At 53.2% G+C, this 18,344-nt stretch overlaps 5 protein-coding genes across 6 annotated transcripts; 2 read left to right on the top strand and 3 right to left on the bottom strand.

Annotated features, from left to right (window-relative positions):
- Positions 1 to 1,012: 1,012 nt before the first annotated feature.
- On the bottom strand, positions 1,013 to 1,903 carry NCU10231 (hypothetical protein; the record flags this gene model as incomplete). Its single annotated transcript, XM_001728306.2, has 4 exons — positions 1,013 to 1,121; positions 1,188 to 1,429; positions 1,607 to 1,657; positions 1,742 to 1,903. 4 exons carry the CDS (start codon positions 1,901 to 1,903, stop codon positions 1,013 to 1,015), a joined length of 564 nt encoding a protein of 187 aa, XP_001728358.2.
- Positions 1,904 to 4,430: 2,527 nt separating this feature from the next.
- On the top strand, positions 4,431 to 8,348 carry NCU02310. Of its 2 annotated transcripts, none has more exons than XM_011396829.1 (3): positions 4,431 to 5,072; positions 6,033 to 7,123; positions 7,241 to 8,348. In XM_011396829.1, exons 1-3 carry the CDS (start codon positions 4,796 to 4,798, stop codon positions 7,694 to 7,696), a joined length of 1,824 nt encoding a protein of 607 aa, XP_011395131.1. In that variant the 5' UTR covers positions 4,431 to 4,795; the 3' UTR covers positions 7,697 to 8,348. The 2 variants fall into 2 exon arrangements, with proteins under 2 accessions (XP_011395131.1, XP_011395132.1); XM_011396830.1 differs by having other exon boundaries at positions 5,926 to 7,123.
- Positions 8,349 to 8,503: 155 nt separating this feature from the next.
- NCU02311 (hypothetical protein) lies at positions 8,504 to 9,310 on the bottom strand (the record flags this gene model as incomplete). Its single annotated transcript, XM_954381.1, has 1 exon — positions 8,504 to 9,310. The coding sequence occupies one exon, from the start codon at positions 9,308 to 9,310 to the stop codon at positions 8,504 to 8,506; it is 807 nt and encodes a 268-aa protein (XP_959474.1).
- Positions 9,311 to 10,030: 720 nt separating this feature from the next.
- On the bottom strand, positions 10,031 to 12,553 carry NCU17247 (hypothetical protein; the record flags this gene model as incomplete). The annotated part of the gene is made up of 5 exons (XM_011397073.1): positions 10,031 to 10,101; positions 10,490 to 10,554; positions 10,616 to 10,756; positions 11,367 to 11,432; positions 12,420 to 12,553. The coding sequence occupies 5 exons, from the start codon at positions 12,551 to 12,553 to the stop codon at positions 10,031 to 10,033; spliced, it is 477 nt and encodes a 158-aa protein (XP_011395375.1).
- Positions 12,554 to 13,964: 1,411 nt separating this feature from the next.
- Positions 13,965 to 18,001, top strand: NCU02314 (hypothetical protein; the record flags this gene model as incomplete). The annotated part of the gene is made up of 3 exons (XM_954384.2): positions 13,965 to 14,269; positions 14,614 to 16,186; positions 16,253 to 18,001. The coding sequence occupies 3 exons, from the start codon at positions 13,965 to 13,967 to the stop codon at positions 17,798 to 17,800; spliced, it is 3,426 nt and encodes a 1,141-aa protein (XP_959477.1). The 3' UTR covers positions 17,801 to 18,001.
- Positions 18,002 to 18,344: the final 343 nt, after the last annotated feature.

The raw sequence follows: 18,344 nt of genomic DNA, 5'->3' as shown, positions 1-18,344 counted from the left end.
TTGGACTGTCCACCTTCGGTTAATTCTTACGATCACTCGTCTGGCTTCCAGTCATTGGCCATTCCCATCCCCCCGTCTTTGGTCGGTATTCGTAATCTATGAAACCCCTACACCCAACCAACTCGATCATTCTCAAATTGATGACCACCCCGCTTGGAGCAGGTATCAAGAGAGTAGCATGGCTTTGACCTTTCCTTTTTCCATTTTTTTTTCTTCTTTTTTCCTTTTTTTTGTTGCTGTTTTTCTGGCCTTCTTCCTTTTTTCTTTTTTTTTCTTCTTTTTTCTTCGTGTGGCACTTAGTGAGCAAGCAAGCCGTCACAAGACCATGCTGCTCAGCACAACCCCATTCATTCCACACTCGTCCCGCATGTGTTCATCGGCAACTCGAGCATTGGGTTCTCATCGTCCCTCGGACTCTCTCCTCAGTCAGCAGGCGGACCTTGTCTCTTCTCTGGGGCACTGGGACCGGCCGCGACAATGAGTGTCCATTCTTGATGAATGGTACAGCCGCGACCGGCCCAGTCTTGGAAACGAGACTCGACAACGAATACGCACCGGACTGAACCAGGCACATTGCTAACCAGTTGGGATCCTGGAGGTGTAGCAACAGAGGAAACCGCTCGTTGGAGTTTGCCAGATGCGAAACTTGTCATCGGCCGCCAACTCCCATGCGAGTTCCTGGGGCACTGGGACCGACCGCGGCAATGAGTGTCCATTCTTGATGAACTGCATAGCCACAGCCGGCCCAGTCCACTCTGGAAACGAGACTCGACAACCTAACGAATACGGACCGGACTGAGCACATGCTATCCAGTTGGGATCCGGGAGGTGTAGCAACAGAGGAAACCGCTCAACTTGTCATCGGCCAGCGGACTCCCTCGCGCGTACTTGGGCACGGGCGGCCGGCCGCGGCAATGAGTGTCCACTCTTGATGAATAACACTGCCGCGGCCGGCCTACGCACAGTCTGGAAATGGCTCGACAACGTAGCCGCCCCCCTTCGAAGAGTGGGATCAATCTTCGCCCTCCTTGCGTAGGACGCCTCGTAGGACATTTCGACCGTCGCAGCAGGAGCGAGCATATGTGGCTGGAGTCCTCAACAGCTCCTCGTTTGTTATCAGACTGGATTGATTGTTAGTACAATGTTCACACCAGATACTCACGGCTGGAAGGCACCTCAACACTTACTTGGGAGCTCCAGCACCAACCATCTCATTGAGGCGTTCCTCCTCGTTCTTATCGTCCTCGTCGGAATCACCGGCAACTTGAGCAATGGGGTCCTTATGATCCCTCGGGACTCCCTCCGCGGCACTGACTGGACTGACCCGAGCCCCAAAAACGCTTTGAATGGTACACTTCGAGTCGCCGCCTCGGACAGAGCGCATGGTAAGCGAAGACGCCAGGCAATAGTCTGGGTTCTCCTTGGCGACCTGGAGAATGAGATCAGTAACTGACCGTAATAGGTATAATGAAAAGGGTAACACGTACGATAGAGAGACCCATGTCATGAGTCGGGTCAAAAACCGTGAACTTCGCAACCCATCACCATCCATCTCCATTCGTCTTCTCTCCGCTTATACCCATCTTCCGCCCTCCACTAGAGGTACCTTATCCATCTCCTCCAGATTTTTGATCATGTCTTTGTAGAAGTAGTCGTCCTGAGGAAATCCCACCAATTAGTAAATTGGGCTCAGTCATGATCAGAAGAAAAGATGGATGAGACTGAAAAACTAATCACATACCTTGTTTTGGATGGGAACAGGCTTGACCACTTCCGGGCCCTGGCCAGTGTGACCGCTGTTGTTGGTCACCGAAGCTGTGTCCACGTCCTGAACGGCGCCACCAAGTTTCAGGTCGCGGAGCGCGAGGAGACAGTCGAGCTCCTTCTGGGTCAATTTGTCCATTTTTGATGACTTGGAACTGGTGGCCAAGCAATAAACGACGCAAGATCTGTTGTACTGCGAGTGTCAGAAGCGTGACCATGTGGAGGGCGAGTTAGGGTGGGATGTTGCGATCAAAACAATATACATCGTGCAGTAAGAGAGCACGCGGCGACGTTGACGTGATCTCACCAAAATGAAGAATAGAGCAGGGGTTTTGAGGGCGAGAAGTATGTAGAGGTACTCACATGGTGTGGACAAGCGCTGTTGCCTGTCGATGATCCCCAGATCACCTGTCTCTGCGTGATAGCTTGGGAGAATGAGAGAGTGCTGTGATGTTTTGCGTGTCAGATACATGTACGTCTCTTGACGACGTGGTGAGACGCTGCGACAATAGCCATATATATATGACTGGTAGAAAAAGACGCGCGGTAGAGGTGGTGCCTCGCGCAGATGTAGAACACGAGAAACAGGAGGGGGAGGGGACGGTTATATATGAAAGGGTTTACTTACAAGCTGTGTGACTGTGTGTGAAAATGTGTGGTCGTTGCTGGCGTGGCGATCACTTCGCTTTGCTTGGTAATTTGCGAAGTTTTCAAGCAAATGGCGAGAGGTCAAGTGGATGAGGTGAGCAAAGTATGACTCTCGTGATAAGGGAAGAGATGGTAGTGGAGGGAAGTTTGGAAGAGGAGATGGAGCAAGTAGAAGGGCCACTCTGGGGAAAAAAATAATCGTGGGCTTGACTTTGTGCGTGCCTGAGACAAGGCTGAAGGGGAAGCACAAACGGAGGCAGCCTAGGGCTAGTACGAATATGTAGAAGACAGTTTATCAAGCTGGAAGGCACAGCGCCTGCCGGCGACGGAAGCGCGGACAGTGAGTGCGCGGCAAGGGCTCGGAATTCCAACGGGCCGGAAAGAAAGCCATGGAAGGGGAGGGAGGGGGGTGAGAAAGACAGTACAAGTAGAAAGGTACTTCCTTTCCAACTAAACTGACCATTGGTAAGGGGAGAATACGCGTTGATGTATCGTGGACGTGGTTTCAGCCCCTCTTAGAAACTCATCTATATCTGGTTACCCCGTTGGGGTATTAGCCACTACCAGCAGAGCCACCGCTGGAAGACTACCTCAAAGCAAAGAAATAAAAACCCAACTTGAATCAGGTCACTTTGTATACATATCTCTAGTTTTCTTGTTTTCAACATACGTACGGTCTTGAACGCGAAGGGTATATATACGCAGCTTAAATATCTTCACGGCTAGACAATAGAGAGACGTGTAGAGAAACTGTTGAGCTTTTGATGTCGTAGCTGGGTTGCTATCACGAGTACACTTCCATGTAATTCCACAAAAGTTGATGGTCATATAAAGTACGAAGGGATAACAGACAAGTTACTAGCTTTGCCTGTCTGGAACTGCCACGCCTCCAGTTTCCTAGTTGTTGTTATACATCTTGGTCTGGTGTTCCCAGCCATGGTTGATAACAGATGGAGCTGGACTGCTCGTTGGGAAGATTGATTACCTCCGACATCTCTTTCCCTTGTAGCTTCATCAATCAAGACCAAACGGTAGCGGGGAAAGTGTTGATTCTCACGTATAAGCTCTCAGCTTTGTTAGCCAGTAGTTGGACAGGTCTTGAATTCGAGGAGATAACAATAGTTTGTCCCTCAACGTGAGTATTGGATCATCATGCAGAGGCCATCCAGCTTTCTCGTTGACAAAGAGAGTAGCCTGGATCATGTAGCTCCCTGCACGCCGGAACCGTTGTGTATAGAGATATGGATCCTGGCGCAACAGAATTGATGATATTGAGGGGCAGAAGGCTTCAGTTCCACTTGGTAGGTTAGGACTTCCATTCCACCCAGGCAAGGTACGGGCAGGTACCTGCCGTGGTTGAATGGAAGGTCTTGGTTCAGTTGTCGAACCTGAAGGAACCACTTTCCATGTCTGAACCGGTCGGCACTCAGATCATACCTAATGCATTGCACCTTCCCTCCAGATTCACCAGGTGATTACCTTGCAGCCACTTTGAGCCCGGTGATGTCCGGCGGGGACACTTTCAATTCACCGAGTGGACAGTCCTCCATTGCGTATTTCCACTTGACATGCATATTCGACCCCCATTGGAAATTTGCCCTTGTATGATATATCCGTCTTCTTTTTTCACCTTGGCTTTCCACGACCGAGTGATTCGGCTGCTCAATGTCGACGACAGGACTGGAGTGCTTGCTGGATGTTGGTCCTCCCATAGAGCTAAGCTTGGCGCACAATGCTGGCAGCTGGCCGACAACTGCCAACCTAAGCTCGGGTACCTTTTACCGCAAAGAGATTCCCAGTTCCATGGCGGGATTCGACCCAGATTCCAGGTTCCAGGAAGCGAACTACTAAACAAAAGCCAAGCAATTGTTTCAGTGGACATCGTCACTGCTTCAGCTGCACGACAGGGTGACACACAGACACCTACAGACAGCAGACCCGGGCCCCCTACCCAAGCGATCGGGGGGAGATAGCGTATGCCAAGGCGGGCCAGGCCCAGAAACCAACAACGTCAACCGCGATTTTGTTGCTTCCCGTCTCTCCTGTTTTGCATGCTCCGTCTCCCCTTTAGTTGTCTCTCTCATCCGCCGCATTGGCTTGGACCTCACTGCAAGACACTTCATCGACGTCCGAAGGGAAGACACGCAGCCCCCGAGAGCGGCACATTTCCTTTTCTGGCCTTTATTCAACATCCAACTTATCCAATCTTTGCACCATATCTTCTCCTCTCTCTCTCTCTCTCTCTCGCTAACTATCCTTCCCTTCTCCCGTCATTCGCTTTTGCTAACTACCCCCTTTTCTTTTTTGTTTGTCTCTCATCTCAATATTCAATTCCCCAACAGATTTCTAGACTTTTAGACTTCTAGACGTCATCACCATCATCATGGCATCCAGGATACCCGCTGCCTGGCGTATCCGAACCGCCAAGTCCACCAACACCGGCGGCCTCAACTTCAACCATGTCAACAAGTCCACCCTCGCGCTGGCGCGCTGGACTCCTACGTCGTCATCAGCATTGGCATCATCACGATCCACCACCACAACATCCACACCCGCAGTTGCTGCATGGCCCCCGAGATTGCGGCTGGGATCTTCACGCACAGTCCCTCCGGCGAGAAGCTTATTCCAACGTCAGCAGCACCAGCAGCGCAGATCTTTCGGTGGGTTCAACTTTCTCCTTATCCCTATGTGTTATCCACCACCCCCCGGTCTCTGTTGCATTTCATGGACGGTCAAGCATTGTTCAAGCATTGAGGTGGCATCCCCACTTCGGTTCCCCCCCCCTTTTAACACATGTTGTTGGTTGATTTTGCTACACGAAAGAAAAAGAAAAAGAAAAAAAATGTTGTTGGAGGAAAAAGATTCGAGCGTGGCTTGTGCTGGCTGTTGTGCGCTGTGGTCCACTACCACGTTATATACATCAGCCTCGAACCCGGAATTGTCATGACTTGGCTTGACAAGGGGGTAGATTTGGAGTGTGAACATTTGCCATCGAGAGCTTTGTTCTCCATTGAATATGGCAATGGGGTTGAGGATCTGAACAATGGTCGAGGGTTGCCCAGGACAAGTGTCATGTCGAGGAAGGGTATCATGCAGGGGTATGCCTCTGTCTTCGAATTCAGCCACGTACAAGAAAGACTCGACTTGGTTGATGCAGGGTCCAAGACTTGCCGGTACATGCAGTCTGCAAGGCACTTTGGCGTTATCAACGGGCTTTCGGACGATGCCTCGCAGTTTTTGATCGTACAGCGACTTGGGCCCGCCTTGCCGTCATGTTGTCAGCCAGAGATGGTTCTTTATCCTTGGATGGTGCCTATTTCTACCAGCAACAAGGTTGCGAACCACACGTCGAACGGTCATGATCAAGACCGCAAAGGCTCTTCTACCCGAACCATCAATGTTACAACTCCTACAAATCTCTGGAAGTTGTCTTACTATGGTCATTCTTTCATCCCCGGAATCTTCTCCTAAATCCACCTCCTGATCGGGACGATTCTGACCTTGTCTTCCAAGCCTTGCTCCCCATATTACTCTCCTCGTGCCGTTCAGAATGACGTCTCCCCAAGTTCTTTTTCCTACATAACTTAGATACTACTTGACAACAAACTAACCCCCTCTAGCTCGCACTACCCCCCGCCATGGCTCCGACGATCACCACCACTGCCCACCAAATGAGAACCCCTCGATCCTCTACAAGATGCTCGAAGCAGCCGCCACCTCGTTCGCCTCCATACTTGTGCTCGGCGCCGGTTTCAGTATTGCTGCCTACGTCTACCACAAGACCTATAAGCACATCGTCTTACAGAAAATGGCCAACGCTTTTGAGCCCGGTGATCCCGTCCTCGACCTCGCCGCCATCGGCAAGAACATACCGCTCTCCAAGACTGCTGCCGCCACGCATTGGATCGCACGACCCGAGCAGGACATCGTCGATGATATCGTGGCTGGCAAAGAGATCGGGCACTACCACCTGTTCATCGGCGACAAGGGCACGGGCAAGAGCAGCATGCTGTTGGAAGCCATGCGCAAGATCGACGGTGACGGCGTGGCCATGTTTGAGGCGCATGCCGACCTGGAGATCTTCCGCATCCGCCTGGGCAAGGCGCTCGACTACGAGTTCCACGAGGATTACATCGGCAGTTACTTTAGCGAGCGCGGCCCGCGCGACACCACGGCGCTGTTGGATATTGAGCGTGCGCTGAACAAGCTGGAAAAGGTGGCGCTCAAGCGGCGTGCAAAGATTGGAAGGCCGCTGGTGGTTATCATCAATCAGATGCATCTGATCCGCGACGATGAGGACGGCAAAGATCTGATTGAGCTGCTCCAGCAGAAGGCGGAGCAGTGGGCCGCCAGCAACTTGGTTACCATGGTGTTTAACAGCGACGATTACTGGGTGTATGAGAGACTGAAGCAGTTGGCCACGCGCATGGAGGTGCTCTCGATCACGGACTTGCCCAAGAACCTGGCGACGGCGGCCCTCAGAAATTATCGCCACCGCTATTTCGGAGAGGATCTAAGCGACCAGACCTTGGAGCAAATCTACGATCGCGTGGGTGGTCGCCTGAATTTCTTGAATAGGGTCGCCAAGAGCAATGACATGCTGGCGACGTGTGATGAGATCAAGCAAGTGGAGAAGACGTGGTTCTTGAACCAGTGCTGGATTCTGGGAGAGGAAATGGATGATGATGTGATGGATCAGCAGAAGTGGGCTGTGAGTTTCTGTTTCTTTGTTCCCTTTTCTTTCTCTTCCCACTCCCTATCTCCCTTAAACCCCTTCTGCTTCCTCATCTTCCCTCCAATCTGCTAACACCCCCCTCCCCATCAACAGGCAGCAGCAGTAGTCCTAGCCACCGCCCTCGTCGATAAAGAAGCCATGATGGAAGCCGCCGGCTCTTCCACCTACGACCCTGTAGTCGGCCACATCCTGCCCTCGTACGCTCTGCACGAGGCCCAGCAGATCATGACGCGTTCCGACTTTGTGCGCGCCCTCGACCGCCTCAATCTTTTCTCGATCACCAAGAACGCCCAGGTGCGCGCCAGCTCCGTGCCCATGCACCTCGCTTTCCGGGAGATCGTTGCCCAGCCCGGCTTCCGCGAACACCTGCAGGCGACCATTGACAGAATTGCGGCTATCGAGAGCTTGGGACGTACAAGGGAATTGGTGGCGAAGGATCTGGTGCTTGGAGGTCATTATGAGATTAGGAGGTCGGAGAAGGGCAAGGGCGTAGATGTCAAGTTGGTTATGCCGGAGGCGGAAGAGGAGGGCGAGGAGAAGGATGATTAAGATCTTTGACTTGCCTCGGGGAAAGTCCTTATGCCCGTCCAGTCAGAATCCAGGCGGTCATTGGACAAAACGGAAAGGAAAAAAGTAAGAAGACGAAAGTGAGAAGAAAAAGATGGGACCATGCTGGTACCTCGAGGCATGAAAATATGGAGTCCAGGCGGGCATGGAAAGATAAAAGAAAAAGCGTTCTGTTTTCTTGGCTCCTTTGAAGACTGGAATCATGAGGGAAAGAGGCACTTGCCATGAGCTTCAACCTTTTCCACGCACTTTACACAAGGTACTAGGGCCCGTGATGGCTCAGACCAACACTCATTCATCACCCCATACGTTCTATTTCTTTCTGTTTATCTTCAGCATGATTTTTCTTTTCTTATCGCGAGTTGGTTCGGCGTTCACAGAGAGTGGTGGTAGTGGTGGTACTCGATACCCACCTAGACTATCACTGTCCATGGTTTTTTTTGTTTTTATATTTCATGTTATGTAGCTTTTTATATGGTACCCCTAGTTTCGATTCAGCTCTTTTCTTCCATATTCTCTTACTTGATATGTCATTGTACGTACGTAGTAACTCTCTAGGAACTTGGAGATTCCACGTCACAGTTGGTGAATCATTGGCTCAGTACTCACTTACACAACATGTTGCGGTAGTTCGTTCTTCTCTAACCCAGAAGAGTTGATGGTAGTTATTTGTTCACTCTACACAATAATGACTTGCAATCAACCACGTCTCCTTCCAAGCATTGGGAAAAAGCAAAACATCTCGTGCTACCTGGAGGTATGTACCGTACAGATATTTCATACGGTCCGCTAAGCCCCCATCTCCCTACCTCTAGCCTTCAAAGTAGGCTTCACCACACGACCACTGCGTGTGACCGTTGTGTTCACAGTAGCGGCCGGCGGTGGCGCTGAATTGGACCTTGTAGCTCCTCCCTTGCCTCCTTTTCCACTCCTAATCCTGGTTCTGATCCTAGTATGTGTACGTGTAGCCGCTTCGGTGCTGGGTTTCTTCTTATCCATCGCCTCGTTCATCCCTCTGGTTTTCCGGGTGGGCTTCACCACGCGACCGCTACGTGTTGTAACTGAGGTAGTAGCCTTGGGAGCCATGGGAGCCTTGGCGGCCATGGGAGGAATGTTGTTGGCGGCTGTAAGGTTCTGCTGGACGTCTGCTGGAGATTCTCGTGCTGCTGCTTCATGGACGCTGGCTCCATGTCTCTTCAGGCTACGGATAGCCGCTTGTGCTTGGTTTATGTTGACTTCCTGTTCCACTTGGACTGTAGACAGGGACTTCACTGGACGGTCCGGGGTAAGGGGACTGGGGGGGTTTTCGTTGTCTTTATCTTTATCTTTGCCGCTGTCCTCGTCCTTGCCCTGCTTCAAGTCGTTGCTCTTCATGGCAAGTGCAGCCTCCACTTTAGCCTCGGCCTCGTTCTCGGCCTGGTTCAGGGCTTCGAGGATCATTGTCTTCCTCATGATCAAGAGGGAGCGGCTTGATAGAATATGTTGAAGCATTCTGGCGGCCGGGGTGAGGTTGTTGTTGGCGGGGGGTTTGGTGACTTCTTTGGCTGCCGCCGTGGACTTTGCCTGATTGGACTCTTCATCATTGGTTTCTGCCATTTTGACTTGGTCTCAAGGAATAACTCTAGAAGAGAGTAATATAACAGCCGATACTGGAGGTAGTGGAAGTTCCATGTTAGTAAGCGGCGGTTGTTGTCAAAAGAAGTAGTGACGTACAGTGGGAAATTTGAGAAGTATGATCTGATACAGGGGAGTGGACAATGGTCGTGTTGTCGACTTTTTGGAGGTGGGAAGTCGAAGATGTGTGCTTTGGTGTTTCGGACAAGACTGGAACAAGTTCAGCGAGCTCCGAGTAGAGGTATCACTAGTGGGATTTTTATAGTTCTGGAAGTCTGGTGGAAAAGACTAAGAACCTGATTAATTGACAGTGAAGGGATTGGAAGTAAACCTGGATGGTATTCAAGGTTTGAAGGTTACCTGCGGGCGAATAGGTAGGTAGATTTAGGTAAGTAGTCAAGGTCCTCGACGATGGGGAGGTTAGCGGACGATGGTGAATGGTATCTAGTACCTACCTCTATGGTCCAAAGCCTCAAGGTTCCATTGCCTAGGTATAGGTACCGAACAAGGAGCTGTGACATTGATAGTGAAAGATCACCTCCAGAATTATGATGAGGGCTGTGTGAAGGAGAGGTTCTCTTCCTCTACCTAAGGTGTAGTACCAGCTAACTTCCACGTCTATATACAGGTCGGTAGGTACGGTATGTACACCCCACCTCGAGACTGAAGATGTTCTCCGTGGCCTCCATTTCTGAAAATTCGCTACGAAACTATCGCCTCCTGCTTTTCGATTTCCTTGGTGGAGGCGGGTGATTGTCCTGGGTGCTGACTTGCTTTTCGGTTTTAGAGTGTTGGCCAGCACCCTGGACAATGGCAAGTCGCTCGGTTTCGGCTTTTTCTTGTGGCTCTTTGGGAAAGGACACGCGGATGGAGACGTGTAGTAGGTCAATATTATCCCCAGGTTATGTACAGAAATTCTGTTGACCACTTTGGGGCTCGGGTCAGTGTCGAGGAGGGATCTGGAGACAGAGGGACGATGAGAACCCATGCTCGAGTTGCTGATGAACCCGTGTTGGCCAAGGTCGCTCAGTTCGCTGTAGATTGTCTGCTTTTCGGGACAAAGAACAAAAGGTGTGGTTAGTGGGAGGATGCCTGGTATGGACGTAGAGATAGCCGAAAATTAACTGGGTGATAACTTCGTTGGAAGATGGTTAAACTCACCAACGGTGGCGTGGCCGGCGCGGTCGGTCAGAGGCCTTGTCAACACGGACTCTGCGACCTCAAATCTATGTTGGAGTGTGTGTCAGCATCCGCTCAATGCCAGTCTTAAGATGAGGGGATACTTACTCCTGGCCGTCCATGGAGCAGCTGCGGGCTATGTGGCCGACCTCGCCGCACTTGTAGCACTCAGCGCCGGAAGGCTGGCCACCGGACTGGGAGCAAAACTTGAGGATCGTCGTGATGAGGGGGCCACGGAGGGAGATGGAGCTGATATCGATCTCGCAAAGTGTTTCTCTTGTGATGTTCCCTGCGCAACAGGGGGTTTGCTGCAGCCGACGGGCTGAGTCGCGACTTTTCAATTCCAGCGAAATTCCCAGTATGGAAAATTTTGACTAGTATTGAGCTGCTGTCTCGTCCCTGGAAGTTGAACGTTCCCGAATGAGGTTAGGCAGGAGGAGGAGCAGGAGGAAGAGATGTAAGCTTGTGGTAGTGGTGCTCACCTTGGCTGCCCGTTGTTTGAGAAAGGACCAGGTGGTGAGGGGGGCCTTGTTTGGCAAATGTACGTCGATGAAAGAAAAGAGGGAGAGAGGAGGAGAAAAAACCTATTCAGAGATCGTAGCGGGGGGGCCTTGCTTGATATACCTAGAGGTATGTAGAGGTACCGAAGCGGGAAAGCCTAAGTCGCAACGACCGTTGTCTTCCAAACCCTAGACGTGTACAACCCATGTCTGGAAAAAGGGTTTCCCACTACGGTACTCTTAGCCCCGCTACTCGCGAACTGCAATGGAAGCACCGACTTTATTTTCGTTGAAATTAGCAGGCGTTCACTTCGATATTTCTTGACCACGCAAAAGATGTTACTACTTACGAATCTTACAGAGTACCGCGGTATGTTCCCTGGCCGAGACTCAGGGAGCGGGGCAAGCAAGTACGAGTCCCGGGCCTCGTTGTTCAAGGGGAGCTTTTGATTTTATGCAATGTGCACCGACTGCTGACTCGACGACTTTAACTTGGAAGCAACAAAGGCACAAAGAAGGAGAACGCCAAGTAAATTTGCCTGAAATTGAGTGTAACAAGCAATGGTTTTCAAGCCGGCCATATGTTGTGTTGACCAATTCCAGAAAGACACATAGTTTTCGAGTTTCAGCGTCCATTTCGTGTGAACAGTCGACTCCCCATTAGAGATATCTGAGGCACCTGATTCCATATTTCACGAGATTGGTGCTTCTGGCGTAAAATCGTCATCCGCTCAGGAAGGATGTGTCTACCTCTACCTATCTTAGCCAACTCCCTCAAAGACGCTATGACCGACTTGAAACAGACAACGTGTGCCTTCCACTCTCGATAGTCGTCACGCTAGCTCGTAAAAGTACGTCTACAAACGCAGTCAAAGAAGGGAAAGGGGAGCCTGACGACGTTGGTTCCAGCATAAACACCTGCAAATGATGTACGCCGCTCCACTGTCGAAGTCAACAAACGATATAGGATAGAAGTACACCTTGGGAAGGGAGCTCTGTGAAAAAGAGCAAACCATACCTGTGTGATATCTCGGATGGATGATGTGAGCTCGGTGGATACACTTGTATGTAGTATCTCACAGAATGACTTGGAAGCACGATAGGAAGTTGTCATCTGAAAACCGTCTGGCCTTCACCCTACTGAGCAAGACCAGAACCCGTTGAGTGACCTGGGTGAACAAGACGAAAGATGCCGTTGGTAGCAAGACCAGCCTCGCCATATCTCAGCTTCCACTCCTTTGCTCCGAAATCTCCAGCTCCGTGTTGAGCCAGCCGCCCACGGAAAAGGTGAGTACGGCAGGATCAGCCTCAAGTCGTCTTGACTTTTGCTTTCCAGCCTCACAGCCGTTCGTCCCAAGTGGGCAAAGCAAATCTGCTCAACAAAAGCCCAGTCTGGTGTCGTCCGAACTCACAGTCCAGGTCCTCTCAAAGGACCGTGCCCCGTCCAGTTGCCCTCCCGCCTTGCTCCCTCCTGGGTCTTAAACTCTTCCGCCCGCACTCGCTCGAACTTTTTCTTGTCCACAACACCATCAGCCAAAGCTACCATCGCGTCGAGTAAGTACCCAGTGCCCAGTTCACCATCATCAATCCTGCCCTCAACCAAAGAAAACTTCCATCGTTTTCAAAGGTATAATCATCCATCACGCCCTTCCCTGCTTTGCCTTTTCTTCCTCCTTCACACACATCTTCTCCCCTCGTCGCCAAGGCAACTCAGTCAGGTAAACCCACCCGTCACCTTCACCCGCATCTTCACCTGAGACCGCGATGCGAGAGAGTCGAGTGACTCGATCGCAAGAGTCTGGGAGACTTTGACGTGGACTTCAGAAGCTTCAAGCGCGAGTATACCAAATCTCTTGACTTGATCTTCACTCCCTTTGACTTTTACCCCTCCACATCACATCACCACCCATCAAATCTTGGACACTCCTCCCAAGCATCGTGACAAGAAGCCTTCGCGCACTCTGAGAAAGCAGGTCCTCGTCTCCTATTCTGAGATCATTGCGATCACTTCACAACTTTGCGGTCGCACATCAGAAACAACAGTCCTGACTCCAGACCTCACTCGAGATTGGAACACGACTCCAACTGAACCACACTTGAAGCAAGAACTTGAGCTAACCATTTCATCATCGCAGTCGTACCAAGCTCAAGACCCTTTTCTCGTTGCCGCTGCCCAGCCTTCAAGCAACTTTTCGCCGTAAGCTCCATATCTTCTGACAAAACCCACATCCTCTCTCCTGAACCTCTTCTTCATGATCTGGGCGTCCTCCCACATAGACCTGGGCCATCATCGCATAGTTGATCTCGTCATACTGCTCCTTGGCAGTTCTGACAGTACCCTTTTTGTCTTCACCCTTGGTCGGCTACAAGGAGCTTGTGCCAATCACGACTCCAAACGATCGAGCTAATCACCAACGTACCCAAGCTCGAGATTTTCTTCGCGTTGCTAACTTTTGTGGCAGATTTCAAGCTTTTCTTTACCGTACGTTTTGGTTATCTTTCCTTTTTCTTGTTGGTTCCAAACCTTGGATTCAATCAAGCAATCCCGCCAACGTGGTCAACCTTGAGACTGGACTCCCAAGGTTGATTGCAGCCACACAATAACGTCGCCAGAACTGGGGCAATGGAATGGTGTGGGAAGATCACAGCTTACCAGTACCGAACTCGACCCATTCGCTTCACACTTGTCAAACACCATCACCGTCATCATCTTATCACCTTGACGCTTTTGTTTTCTCTTTGCCTTTAACCCAGCCACTAACAGTCCCTTTGCCCTCAGAGTCACCACCAACCTCTCCTCGCCTTTCTGTAAGTAACACCTCTGTCTTTGGCCCTCGCTTCTCTCCAGGTCGTGTGCCATCGTACATGGGCACTCCATCCGCTTCCACCACATATCACTGGCTCCAGTCTTCAACTTCGTTGCTAACAGACAGCAAGCAGCTACCTCAACCAAGAAGATGTCTTCGTCCCGCTCTTCTTCTTTCCCCTCCTCCTCTCCCCTCGCCTCGCGCTCGCGCTCGACGCCCGACGACGGCACCAGCGGCCGCCCCCGCAGCCGCATTCCGGTACCCGTCCGCCTCCGCGCCCGCGCCCGCGCAGGCACCACCACCAGGACCCGACCCGGGCAGCTGGTCGCCTCGTCGTCGCCTTCGGGTGGCTTCTTGGCGTCAGTCCTGGAAGAGCCCCTCGGTGATGGCAACATCGTCGAGGGTGCTGGTAGCGGGAGAGGTGCATCTTCGGGTGCATCGCTCCCTGACGAGTGGTAAGTGCAGTGAATTCTAGTGAATTGTTTCGAGGACTCTCCCTTGATGAGTTGTGGGGGGTGAAGGTTTTTGCGGTCTAGCAAGGCTAGACCCGGCGTGGGCCCTAGTATTATCTGCCATTGACGAAGATGATGAATCCGCGTCTCTTTCGGAGCAGGATGATATCTCTTGGGAAGGGCAGGGTAGTCGTTTGAATGTTGTCGTGTCCAGTGTTTCCCGTGGGTAGTACACGGGGACTTGGGACGACAACTGTGTTCGTCTGGCCTTTCAAGCGAAAGCATGAAGCATTTTCACAGCATATGAATAAAACAACTAACGATTTTTTCTTCTTCATGTCAACCAGGCACGAGACGACCAATGCGGCTCTCGATACCTTCTTCGAGGCGGATGACGAAGAAGACCAGGAACAACACTTGGAGGAGGTTGTTTCTGGACTGTCCCCTTCTTCCTCTCTCCAGACCTCCATGCAGGGCCCCGCCACAGCCCTTGCTCCCATTCAGCAGCAGGAGCAGCTGCCCCAGCAGCGCCGGGGGCCTTCGGGTCACCAGCAGCCTGCTAGGGGTTTGGGACACCGCCGCCAGGCGGCTGTTTCGTCCTTCGCCCGAGTCGGCGACTCGAGCTCCTTTGGAGTCCGGGTCAATGCCGAGGAGGGAGTCAGGGGGACGATGAGGACCCATGCTCGAGTTGCCGATGAACCCAAGTCGGCCAAGGTTGCTGATGACAAGGCGACCGATGACGGCCCGCGGGTGAAGGTAGCCCCTGCTGCGACGGTCGAGGTGCCCTACGCAAGTAGGGCGAAGACTGCCCCCACCGGTGGACTCGTTGCGAGGGAGTCGGCGGCCGATGACAAGGTCGTGTCAGGCGAACTCTGGCGAGCGGTTTCCTCTGTTGCTACACCTCCAGGATCCCAACTGGATAGCAGGCCCGGTCCGGTCCGTATTCGTACGACTACGGCGGGCAGACAGATCTTTGGGGCTGACGCTGCGGTTGGCACCCGTAGCCGAAGCAGCACGACAACCGTGGCTGGCGAGCGGCCCCTCGAGGCCACCGCTTCCAGACCACGTCCCCCTCCTGTCCCTCGCCTGGATCTGGCGCGCCTCACGGCCATGAGCCTGAGTGAAAAGCGCAGGATGAAGGCCGAGCGAGCCCAGGAAGGCTGTTCCCACGGCCTCAACTCTTCTCGGACGACTCCGGATCTCGTCCCGCTCAGCTTGCCGGCGGTTACTGGCTTGAGCGGGCCCGTTGTCGAGGACATTCCGCCTGTCCCTCCTCTTCCCGCCAACCTCTCCCCATCGGTAGTCCCAGCTGGCCGTAGGGCGGGTTTACCCCTCTACACCGGAAGATTTGCCGACCGTCCTGGTCCCCCACTGCCCAACAGGCCGCTTCCGCCCATTCCGGGGCAAAGCGTTGTGCCATTGGGCACCCAGGTACAAGCAGAAGAGGTTGGTGGTGATGTGGAGTACGAGGGAGATGTGGAGGAGAGCGACTATGAGGACTCCGACAGCAGGGAGTCGCAAGGTGGTAGCCGCCCCCGGCTGTATGCCCCGAGCTTGTCCACCATCAGGGACAGCTCGCCGGTGCCACGTGCTTCTTCCGTGGCTGTCGCCTCGTCCTCTTCTTCAGCGGGAACAGCTGACCGGTCCTTTATTGCCTCGGACGATGCGTCGTTTTTGCCTCGCGGTGATTACGAGTATGGTGCCGCCCAGGCCAGAGAGGAGTCACCCGCCTTTCGGGGTGGTGATGACACAACTCTTGTGGCCGACACCACGTTCGTCCAGGGCAACCAAAGACGCTGGGGGATGGTTCCCCACATGTTGGGTGACGAGGTCCGGCTTCGGCTGGCTTCTTCCCCGACGCCATCCTCTGCCGATTCGGAAAGGACAGCTCGCCCGGCCACGGGTGAGGGACAGGGGGAGGTTCTCCCCGCCAATTTGGACCACGACGAAGCCCAGATGGACGACAGCAGCCTCTCCTTGACCTAGTTAGCCGAGGAAGCTGGCTTCGCCATCGACAACAGCGCCATTGTCACCGACTTTGACGAAGGTGTGCCCTCGCGGGAGGAGAGCCCGACTATCCCGGGTTCTCTCGTGGAAGACCCGGCAGACGGGTTGACCACCACACTGCCGCCATTGCTCGCGGACCTTGAGCCGCTACCCCTTCGTCGTGCGCCCGCATTAAGACGAGGCTCAGCAGCCATCACGAGCCCACGCCCCCAGCCGCAGCCCGCACGCCCTGCCCTTTATGTCTTCCCCCACCCGCCGATGGGTTTAGGTTTGCGTCCTGACCGTGGTTCAAGCGCGCAGAGGCCTGGTGCAACCTCTTTGTCTGGTGATGGTGGTCTCGCCGCTTCCGTTACCGTTGGTGTTCTCCCTCGTCCTCATGTTGCGATGACAGTGCCTTCAGGAGCCGGGGGTGTGGTCCGTTCTGGTGCAATCTCTCCTGGCCTCGCTTCTCCTGGCGTGAGCAGCTCTGGTGCCGGGCTCGGCCGTGGGCTTCCGCGGTCGGTGACCCAAGCCATTGCTCCTCCGCCACCTATGCCGGTTGGTTCGCCTCCTCGTGGTTTTGGCCGCTCCGTAACTCAGGCTCTCCCTCGCAGTGATGGTGCCCTTGGCGGTAACTCTCGTTTTGGCACGCGAGCAGTGTCGGCGCCCAGGCCAATGGGTGCTCCGATTGGCGACGAGGATGAGCTGGATGCAGAGCTCCGACAGATTGTCTCGCGGACTCGAGATGGGTACCAGGACCAGCGAGCGGTGTTGCGCTCCGGACTTCGCATGCGCACCCAGACGTTGGGCACGTTCAGCCCATCCACCATTTCGGGTTCGACTCCCGACATGACTTCGCCCCCAACGAGCTCTGGCAGGGACAGCGGCTCCCGCCACCTCAGCGGTTCCTCGACTTTCGTAGGCTCCACAACCTCGCCGGCAATGATGAGTTCGCCAACCCCGATGACGCCGGACGTTTCCAGTCCTTCCTTTGCTTCGGGTTCTGGCGGTCGTGGTCGTGGCCGTGGCCGTAGTTCGCGTGGTTCGGGGTCGAGCGCGAGGTCCAGCCAGCCTCCTCCAGCTCAAGCTCAGCCGCAACCTCGACCGCAACCTCGACTGGCTGTCGAAATGCGCGCGAGAGGTCCTGCTCTGGTGACGGTGAGAGACAGCGCAGACTCGGGGACGCTGAGCAACGAGCCAGCAAAAGAGCCCAAGTCACATTGGAGCTCAGATAGCGATGATGAGCCTTCGACTATGGGAAGGGTGAGGAACGCCTTCAGCAGGTTGAAAACGAAGTCCCGGGGTAATCTTCGCCGAGAAGCGTCCTCTTCCTTCTCAACAAGTACCAGCCTGAGCCCCGTCACCACTAGAGATGCTCCTCCACGCCTTCCGGATATCCCTCCTGTGCCTCCGCTTCCCTTGATTCCGGCGCCTCCCATTCCTACCGAAGATGACAATGATGCAGCGAATCAGGCAGGATCACAGAGACAAAAGCTGAACAAGAAGAAGTCGCTGGCCAACCTGTTTAGCAAGAAGAGAGAGGAGTAGAGGATCAGACCAAAGCCGTTTGGAGGCATACATAAGACCTCCCAAGATGCAGGCAATGCATTGCTGGGTGACCACGAGAGCCCATGTCCGAGTATACACGCCTTTTCAAGATTTACCTACTTTTGCTGATGGAAGACAAAGATGAGACGCATGAGACAATTGACGAAGAAAGATAAACATGAATGAATTCACAAGGAAAAAACTCTTATTTTATTTGTTGCTCTTGGTGAACTCGGGAATATGATGTGGTTGACATTGACATGTCGTCGTTTATAAGTTGGAGGGAGATGTCAAGTGGAGACGGCCAGCCAACACAAGGGGATGTCGTCGAGTCCAGCCAAGGCCTGACTCGGGGGTTAGGACGCTTTTTCCTATTCGCTTATGTCTGAAGATCTGCCTGCCGAGACTCGGGGATGCTATGTACTTCAGTGAATGGTGCCATTGCCGGGGGGATCATGCATATGGATGGATGGATGTACCTAGGTGGCTCGTGCACACTCCCTCCCTCCCTCCCCCGCAATCTCCAATTCACAGTGGGACTTTT

The sequence above is a fragment of the Neurospora crassa genome, linkage group VII, assembly GCF_000182925.2.
Source record: "Neurospora crassa OR74A linkage group VII, whole genome shotgun sequence".
Lineage (NCBI taxonomy): Eukaryota > Fungi > Ascomycota > Sordariomycetes > Sordariales > Sordariaceae > Neurospora > Neurospora crassa.
Note: the sequence above shows the minus strand (reverse complement) of the source record. Positions and strands in the feature narration are given on the sequence as shown.

Bases quoted from the DNA above. Each gene is read 5' to 3' on its own strand.
- NCU02310 (XM_011396829.1), top strand. From the start codon at position 4,796: ATGGCATCCAGGATACCCGCTGCCTGGCGTATCCGAACCGCCAAGTCC. The intron at 5,073-6,032 runs GTGGGTTCAACT...AACCCCCTCTAG, and splicing joins CCAGCAGCGCAGATCTTTCG to CTCGCACTACCCCCCGCCAT. The intron at 7,124-7,240 runs GTGAGTTTCTGT...CCCCATCAACAG, and splicing joins TGGATCAGCAGAAGTGGGCT to GCAGCAGCAGTAGTCCTAGC.